The 8,414-nt window shown below is 40.2% G+C and overlaps 4 protein-coding genes across 4 annotated transcripts; 1 reads left to right on the top strand and 3 right to left on the bottom strand.

The window, feature by feature from the left end:
• The first annotated feature begins 102 nt into the window (after positions 1–102).
• On the top strand, positions 103–2,333 carry LOC106307036 (PI-PLC X domain-containing protein At5g67130). Its single transcript, XM_013743872.1, has 8 exons — positions 103–344; positions 433–555; positions 655–792; positions 883–981; positions 1,074–1,377; positions 1,466–1,689; positions 1,761–1,847; positions 1,923–2,333. The coding sequence occupies exons 1-8, from the start codon at positions 237–239 to the stop codon at positions 2,109–2,111; spliced, it is 1,272 nt and encodes a 423-aa protein (XP_013599326.1). The 5' UTR covers positions 103–236; the 3' UTR covers positions 2,112–2,333.
• Positions 2,320–3,764, bottom strand: LOC106307037 (F-box protein At5g67140). The gene is made up of 5 exons (XM_013743873.1): positions 3,492–3,764; positions 3,256–3,402; positions 2,893–3,028; positions 2,702–2,800; positions 2,320–2,640 (listed from the first exon to the last, which is right to left on the bottom strand). Exons 1-5 carry the CDS (start codon positions 3,578–3,580, stop codon positions 2,422–2,424), a joined length of 690 nt encoding a protein of 229 aa, XP_013599327.1. The 5' UTR covers positions 3,581–3,764; the 3' UTR covers positions 2,320–2,421.
• A 737-nt stretch (positions 3,765–4,501) lies between these two features.
• On the bottom strand, positions 4,502–6,112 carry LOC106301375 (uncharacterized acetyltransferase At3g50280). The gene has a single exon (XM_013737754.1). It carries the CDS (start codon positions 6,001–6,003, stop codon positions 4,582–4,584), a length of 1,422 nt encoding a protein of 473 aa, XP_013593208.1. The 5' UTR covers positions 6,004–6,112; the 3' UTR covers positions 4,502–4,581.
• Positions 6,113–6,402: 290 nt separating this feature from the next.
• Positions 6,403–8,037, bottom strand: LOC106301274 (uncharacterized acetyltransferase At3g50280). Its single transcript, XM_013737636.1, has one exon. The coding sequence runs from the start codon at positions 7,896–7,898 to the stop codon at positions 6,594–6,596; it is 1,305 nt and encodes a 434-aa protein (XP_013593090.1). The 5' UTR covers positions 7,899–8,037; the 3' UTR covers positions 6,403–6,593.
• Between the last annotated feature and the right edge of the window lie 377 nt (positions 8,038–8,414).

Here is an 8,414-nt window from a genome sequence, read left to right as displayed (position 1 = left end):
AAAAAAAAAAAAAAAAAAAAAAAAAAAAAAAAAAAAAAGCAAAACCTTTTTCTTTTATAAATCCATGTCTCCGAGACAATTACGTTTGGTTAACAAATCAATGAAGCCCGCGTTTTATTACCTAAAACATACTTTTGTCGCTGTCTTAAAACCCCCAATAAATCAACAGTAGATCGAAACATCATTCACACAGATTTCTCTCCCTATCTCTCTCTTTCTGCTTAAGCTAAGGAGCGATGTCGGCGTGCACCAACGGCTTAAGCAGAGTCGTATCAGTCTCTCTCCTTCTTCTCCTACTTTCCTTCTTCTCCCTTTCCTCTGCTTGCTCTAATGGGAACTGCCAGGTTCTTGATCCTTTTTTCTCTTCTCTCTCCGGTTTATTGTTCTCAAATTGGGTCTTAAATCTAATAAAGATCTTGCTATGGTTCTCAGACGCTGGAATCATGCTCCTCAGCCACTGACTGTGTCCCTGGTCTTTACTGTGGGAACTGTCCTGCTATTGGAAGAACTAAACCCATTTGCACAAGAGGCCAAGCCACCATCCCAACTTCCATTGTAAGATTTGCTGATTTGAAGATGAGTTGCATCAAAAGTTTTCAACTTTGCAGATGGGTTTTGCTAAAGATGTGTTTTTTTTCTTTCTTACTTGTGTAGATCAATGGATTGCCTTTTAACAAGTATACATGGTTAATGACTCATAATGCTTTTAGCAATGCAAATCAACCGCCTTTGCCAGGTGTTCAGAGGCTTACATTCTTCAACCAAGAAGATACTGTTACTAATCAGCTTAGAGTAATAAGGAGGACTCTTCTCATTACTATTTACATGTTTCTTATTTTGTAGTTAATAACTCTTTGAATGTTGCTTTTACATTTGCTGTAGAATGGAGTTAGAGGACTAATGCTGGATATGTATGACTTCAACGACGATATCTGGCTTTGCCATTCTCTTAGAGGCCAATGTTTCAACTTCACCGCCTTTGTATGACTTCATCTTACTATATTTAGATCCAAAGCTTGAAACTTTGACTCTGGGTTTGGTAAAAAGTGAAACTTTGTTTGTTTCCTTATCAGCAACCTGCAATTAACACATTGAGGGAAGTTGAGGCGTTCTTGACTCAGAACCCAACAGAGATTGTTACCATCATAATCGAGGACTATGTGCACAGACCTAAAGGCTTATCAACTCTGTTCGCCAACGCTGGTCTGGACAAGTACTGGTTTCCCGTTTCAAAAATGCCCAAAAGGGGAGAAGACTGGCCAACTGTGACCGACATGGTGCAAGAGAATCACAGGCTCTTGGTTTTCACTTCTGTCGCTGCTAAAGAAGATGAAGAAGGCGTTGCCTATCAGTGGAGATACATTGTCGAAAACGAATGTGAGTATCATCACTCTCTCAACAAAGTTTACATCTTTGATTTGAATAACCTTTACTTTTTGGCTTATTATCCTATTAATGTTAAAAGCTGGAGATCCTGGTGTGAAGCGAGGTTCTTGTCCGAACAGAAAAGAGTCACAGCCTTTGAACTCAAAAAGCTCATCTCTTTTCTTGATGAATTACTTCCCGACGTTTCCGGTTGAGAAAGATGCTTGCAAGGAACACTCAGCTCCGCTTGCTGAGATGGTTGGGACTTGTCTCAAGTCAGCTGGGAACAGAATGCCAAACTTTGTCGCTGTTAACTTCTACATGGTAACTGAATCAATCTAGAATATATTACATTTTTCTGGCGAGTTTTATTAAACAAAACCATTGCATTGCAGAGAAGTGACGGAGGAGGCGTTTTCGAAGTTCTAGACAGAATGAATGGACCTGTTATTTGCGGTTGTGAAACTCTTGCTGCCTGCCAGGTAATAAATAATATTAGCTTCTCTATTTCACAATCCTAAAGCATCTAAAAACATTGGGTTTATTGGTGTTATCAGCCAGAAGCAGCTTTTGGTTCGTGCAAAAACGTTACTCTTCAGACGAGAGCTCCAGACATGGACTCAACGGCTGGGACCTACTCAGGCTCAGTTCAGTTCTCAAGATCCTTAGCCGCTGCTGCCTATTCACCAAACACCATTCTTGTCGTGTGCTTCTCATGGCTTCCATTGCTGGTGTTTTTGCTATGACACAACCAAACCAATTCCACTTCTAGAGAGATCCTTAAGTTGAGGATATATATGCAATGGCGTTAGAAAGAGTTTTCTGATTTTGATTCTTGTATTTGTAGACTGCAGATTTTATAGTCAGAAAGCGTGTGTATGTGTGTGTGTCTTTCAGCTTCTGTTGAATCTTTATGCAACTTATTATATAAATATATATAGAATCTTTACTGAATAATTTATTTAATCTTTTTATTGATGAGAGAACACATAAGAGAAATGGAGATTTCATATTTTTTTTTATGAATTACTATATACAAAGGAAAGCAACAAAAGACTAGACAGCATGCAACAAAGGTGGTGGTGGATTCTGAGCATTGAGGAGTAACTGAATGGGTTTGATCTGAAGTGCAGGACTGATGGTAAGTAAAGCAATGAAGCAATCAACAGGAACTCTAGTTCCCCATAGGTTGAGAGATTCGAGTTTTCTGCATTTGTTGACAAGAACAAGAAGGCCTCTCTCTGTCACATGGCGGCAACACCACATGCTGATTGTCTGCATAAAAGAACCAGTTTTATGACTTCAGACAAAACCAAAGAGATTAGATTATGGTTACCTTGAGATGATGGCAGCGTTCTGCAATGGCGAAAAGGGACTCGTCGGTGATGAATGTTCCTCCAATGTTCAGATGTTGCAAGGAAGAAGTTTTTGATACCTATAAAACCAAGAAATAAAAGATTCTTTTTTAAGATGATAAAAAAATGAATATTCAAGATTCCAAATTTAAAGGCATTATTAGATGATTACCAGTTGAACAACACCAGAGTCAGTAATGGCGGTCATGCCCCATAAAGAGATTGAGGTTAAATTGGATACACATCTAGCAGAAGCTATTTGGTAAAGACCATTATCTGTTATATGACAACCCCATCTGCTTCTAGATCTGCAAAAACAGACAAAACATCAAACTATATGAAGAAACAGAGTTTTTTTTTTCTGGAAGTTCTGTAATGTATTGATTGAGACCAAGTCAATGGCTTCAAGACCCTGAAAGTAAAGTTGGAAACTTGACCTGAGTTCTTTACAAACCAACCAATGTTTTAGACTCTAAATATGGATACAAATCCACCATTGAAGGTCAAATCAAGCACGTAGAGAGAGAGAGATTACATGTCGAGTTCTTTGAGATTGTAAGCGAGATGAACGAGACGAGAAGTGGAATCATCGTCCATTTTCCAGCCAGCAAAGCTCAGAGATTGTCTTCTTGCCATGGATTGGTTCACAGCTTTTCTCCATTTCTTACAAACCCCACTTGCCCTTTTAAATAAATTCATCAAAAACTTTAATTTGTTTCCTTTAAGCAAAGAAAATAAATAAAAATTTGCAACGATCATCAAAACACTTACTGGGCCAATTCGGTGAAAGAGGTGACCAGAGAAAATATATAAGCAAGAAGGTGTAAAGGTAAACGATCAATCGCTGCTTCTTCACCCATGACTTACAAGAACTTGTTGAATGATTTATATGCAGAAAGTCTTTTATATATATATATATATATATATATATATATATTCACAAGACAAGATTGTAATTTATGCAAATCTCTTCAATAGTTCTTCTTCATAATTACAGAGGAAGAAGAAGATGTTGTCATTATCTTAGTTTAATGTAGAGAAGATGTGGTCATCGTTCCGTCATAGTTTTGAATCGTTATATGATTTTAATTTAATGAGTTTTTTTAATTACACGGTCCATTATTCTGCGTGGGAAAGTACTCTCTAGACTCCGTCTTTCTCTTTTATACGCCACGTGCCACGTGTCACGTGCCACACCCTGTCCCTAAGGCCTAATCAAATCCTTAATTTTCATTTTCACGCATAAATACATATTACTTTTTTGTGTTAAAATGTTCACCAGAGAAATATACAGATACGACTGCTTTAATTTGACGTGACGTTGTTATCTGTATATTATTTTTCTTGCATTTTGTATGTTTCGTGCTCAATGAGCTTATGCAAGAAGTACACGGTTGGTCAATGGCTTATTATTTACATGCAAAACAGAAGATGAAGAATAACGTAGATAGACTTTTAGCTCACAAAGAATTTTTCAACTTTCTTCAAATCTTTCAACGTTTGTAAAACATAGGCCTACCTATATAGCATGATTTGAAGCCCACAGGCCACAACGTGACATGAGCAATTTCAATCAGCCACATAAAAGAATTGCGAATTTACCACTAAATCTATTTCCCGGTTAGGCTCCTCCAGCCATTCATAATAATCTGTTTACCAGACCAAAATCGATGCGGTACAACAACGATTAGCCAGTGAGCCACAGTTGCCTTTCGTTTTTAGATTTCAATTACTATTTCGACTCTATTGATAAGTTTGACTACCATTAAAAAAAACTTGAATAATCCAAACAAACATATTAAAGTTCACCCCTTTATTCAAAGAACATAGACAAATTTACATTTCATTTCCATTATGTTACTTATACAACACATGCATGCTCTAAAAACTCAGCATCAGCCGATATTTTCTTCAAGACGTGAGAAGATAAACAAGTCTGAATCTCGATGTTTCCTTCTTCAATCCCAGGATAAACAATGAGCTTTCCATCGCTGGTATTACCCGGTCCAGCTCGAACCGCAATCGGTTTACCCCAACCGAAATCATTACCATACACATTGAACCAAGGAGAGCTAGCAACAATCACAGAATTACTCACAGCCACATGATTCGGTATCTTCGGTTCCTTCACCCAATTCCCAGCGAACATTCTGAATCCTTCGTCCGTCTGCGACCCAACAGTTTTGTTTATCTGCAACGCGGCCCAGCCCAGCCCATTACTAACCATTTCTCCAGCTGTTGTCGTCGCTGTCGCAAATCCGACGACGTTTCCAAAACACTCTTTATCAAGCGGAGGGTTTAGTCTCCGTCTCATATCCATCAGTAACTTGCAGTAAACCACTTCCTCCGGATTCAGATCACTGTTTTTGATAATCGATCGCCACATATGCGCTGCGATCGCTTGAAGCGACGAGATTTTCCGATCATCGGAGCTAACTTCTCCGTTTGCTTTCGATTTGAGCTCGGAGATGTTTCTTCTCGTGAATCGAAAGAGCTTCTCTTGTAGCAACGATGAAGAAGCGACCGGAGAAGACGGCGATACCGTCTCCGAGATCGGGATTCGAATCGGGTGATCGATCCCGTCGAGGAACCACCCGCGGAGAAGCAAAGGCGGGAACTTTTTATTCCGGTCAACTCCGGTGGAGCAAATCTCCGACCAAGTGTTGAAGAAGCTCCAGAAGGAAGATCCGTCTGCGACCATGTGGTTATAGCCGAACGCGATGAAGACTCCGTCTCTTAACTCCGTTACTTGGAACGCGATCAGCGACTCAGAGGTCCCTTCGCAGCTCTTCACTCCGTTCGCCGGAAAGAAACGAGGCAAGAACTCGGGGACGATGCCGTTGACCGGTTCTAGAACGTCACTTACAGAGACGGTTTTAGCTGAAGCGTGGATGAATTTCACACCTGAACCATCGCAATCTACGAGAAAGGACGCCGCTTTATCATGCTCGGTCTTGACTAGTCGGCCGGCGAATGGGTAGAAGATTTTCAACGCAAGGGAAAGAGATGATTTGAGTTGTGAGATTATATCGGTTTCCGGGTCGGGTTTTGGAAAGAGAAGACCTCTTTGTGGGTATTCTGATCGAAGGAAGAAGAGATCCCATGGAGTTAGATGGATCTTAACCCGATCCGAATCCGATCCGTCGGGTCGAACTATGGTCTTAGATAGCACAACAACATCTGCCATGTCTTGTTTGTCGTCTTCGCTTCTGGAGGTAATTCGATGGAGCAGTATAGTGAGTGACAGTGTGTATATCCAAATCCCGTTCTCACCTAAACACATATTCACCACGTGTTCTAATACATTGGGCCGGTTTGATTGTTTATTGGGTCATAAATTGCAGGCCCATTATCAGTTTTCATCCATGGACATGCTGCTGTGAAACATTTGTTTTTCATAAATTTTAAAGCTCTAGTAGTATACATAAGGGCATCATTAACCCTTAGAAGCCATTAGGAATGCTTTAATTTTTTTTTCTAACTGAAAAAAAAAAAAAATCAATTGCGGACCGCCACGTATCGGTGGGGCCCGCGACTAGAGCAAACAACGGACGCTTAAACAAGCCGCAGAAGCAGCGCTTCTTCTTCTTGTTCTTCTCTTTCCTTTTTTTTAAATTAAAAAATTGCTATCCACCCTTTAAGCAACTAGCGTTAAAGGTGGCCTAAGCTGCTACTTCCAAACTAAAGAAAAATTATTCAAATTTATTTTAAAAATGTTTATGGCCATCTGAGAATTTCATGTGACCAAGTTGATGAATTACAAACAATCAGAAAAGGAAGAAACACACACACACATTTTAGATTGGATTCAAATTGTTGAACCAAATCATCAATCATAGTACAATGCTCACAAACTCTTTTTTTTTTTTTTTGTCACAAGCTCACAAACTCTTTAAAATCAACATCTTCTGATAGTTTCTCCACTACTTGAGGATGTAAGCAAGCCTGAAAATCAAGACTTCCCTCTTCAACTCCTTGGAACACAACCATTCTCCCACACACATACGGCGGTCCAGCTCTCGCAGCTATCGGTTTACCCCAACCAAAATCATTTCCATAAACATCAAACCGGTGAGAGCTCGTCACAACCAAATCTCTGCTACCAACAGAAACCGGAATCTTCACATCTCTCACCCATTTCTCAGCAGACGCTTCCGCGTTTTCATGCGTTTGCGACCGCTCCATTTCGTTTATCTTCCCAGCCGCCCACCCTAATCCATTATCCATCAGCTCACCAACCGTGACTCTCGCTATCCCGGTCTGACTCACGTTCCCAAAACAGTCTTCTTCCAACGGTGGGCTCAGCCTTCTCCTCATGTCTATAGGTAACCTGCAATAAGTCTCTTCCTCTCTGCTCATCCCACTGTGCTTAACCATCGAACACCATATATGTGCTAACGCCGCTTGAAAAGACGAGACCTTCTCGTCGTTGGCTTTAGCTTCCAGTTTCAAAGCATTCTCCTTCGTGACATGAAACATCAACTCCTGCAGTAAACTACTCGATGCTGTGACCGTAGCTGGTTTTGCCTCAGGGTCTGGGATTCGGATAGGGTAATCAATCTCGTCAAAGAACCAACCTTTAAGCTGAAGACGACGCAGGCAAGCAGCTTCGGAAACCAAACCCTTCGAGCAGATCTCAGACCACGCGTTCAAAAACTTCCAGATCGAATCTCCGTCAGCTACAGTAGAGTTGTAACCGAAACCGATAAAGATCCCATCTTTCATCTCAGTCACTTGGACCATAAGCAGAGATCTCGAGACGCCGTTACAGTTCTTGACCCCAGTAGCGGGGAAGAAGGAGCTGAAAGAAGTGGATAATCTAAGGATATCACTGACCTCGATGTTTCTAGCCACGGCGTGAACGAACTCCACACCTGAACCATCGGGGTTGATGTAAAAGGAGACTGTGTCGTCGTCGTTCTTTGTCTTTACGAGACGACCAGCTAAAGGGTAGAAACGGTCAAGTGCGAGGGAGAGTGAAGTTTGTAACCGTGAGAGAACTATGTCTATTTTTGGATAAGGTCTGGAGAAAAGGAGACCTCTTTGAAGATAACCGAAGCGAAGACGAGAGAGATCCCATGGAAGCAGATGAATCTTCTTCTTGGAGGAACTCGATTTCTTGGCGTTTCTGGGGATTACTATGCTCCTTGAGATAACCACCAAATCTTCTTCTTCCATCGGTTTTTAAGTTGTAATTTAATAAAGGTCTTCTGGTTACGTGAGGCTCAGTTTCTTTCCTACTAGTAGTTCTTATGGTGATCATTGTTAATTTCTTTAGTGTTACGAATAAAGCCCCATACGTCTCAACTCTCAAGTACTATTAAATGGAAAAAAAGACCTATAAACATGTTATGGTCTTACTTTTTTGTGACTTTTGTGTGGCCCAGAGTCACTGCATATTTTTTTTTTTTTTTTGGCGTTTTGTTGGCTAATCTGTATGATTGGCTCGTATGTCGCTATCACTTTATCTTTGGTTTATCAACTTGATAGTGATACTAGTAAATATATACTATTAGTGCAATACACATGTCGAATTCTCAAACAGTTATAAAACTAATCATATTATAGCTAGTGCAAGACACATGTATGTCAAATGATTCACAATTATAAAACATATTTCTCCATTAGCTCGAAAATTTGAATCACATATTTGTTACTTTTTGTTGATCTCATTATCAATGTTTGACCCCCCCC

This window comes from Brassica oleracea, chromosome C7 (genome assembly GCF_000695525.1).
Source record: "Brassica oleracea var. oleracea cultivar TO1000 chromosome C7, BOL, whole genome shotgun sequence".
NCBI lineage: Eukaryota > Viridiplantae > Streptophyta > Magnoliopsida > Brassicales > Brassicaceae > Brassica > Brassica oleracea.
Note: the sequence above shows the minus strand (reverse complement) of the source record. Positions and strands in the feature narration are given on the sequence as shown.

Bases quoted from the DNA above. Each gene is read 5' to 3' on its own strand.
- LOC106307036 (XM_013743872.1), top strand. From the start codon at position 237: ATGTCGGCGTGCACCAACGGCTTAAGCAGAGTCGTATCAGTCTCTCTC. The intron at 345-432 runs GTTCTTGATCCT...TATGGTTCTCAG, and splicing joins GCTCTAATGGGAACTGCCAG to ACGCTGGAATCATGCTCCTC. The intron at 793-882 runs GTAATAAGGAGG...CATTTGCTGTAG, and splicing joins CTGTTACTAATCAGCTTAGA to AATGGAGTTAGAGGACTAAT.
- LOC106307037 (XM_013743873.1), bottom strand. From the start codon at position 3,580: ATGGGTGAAGAAGCAGCGATTGATCGTTTACCTTTACACCTTCTTGCT. The intron at 3,403-3,491 runs GTAAGTGTTTTG...TTTATTTAAAAG, and splicing joins TCTTTCACCGAATTGGCCCA to GGCAAGTGGGGTTTGTAAGA. The intron at 2,641-2,701 runs GTAACCATAATC...TCTTTTATGCAG, and splicing joins AACGCTGCCATCATCTCAAG to ACAATCAGCATGTGGTGTTG.
- LOC106301375 (XM_013737754.1), bottom strand. From the start codon at position 6,003: ATGTGTTTAGGTGAGAACGGGATTTGGATATACACACTGTCACTCACT.
- LOC106301274 (XM_013737636.1), bottom strand. From the start codon at position 7,898: ATGGAAGAAGAAGATTTGGTGGTTATCTCAAGGAGCATAGTAATCCCC.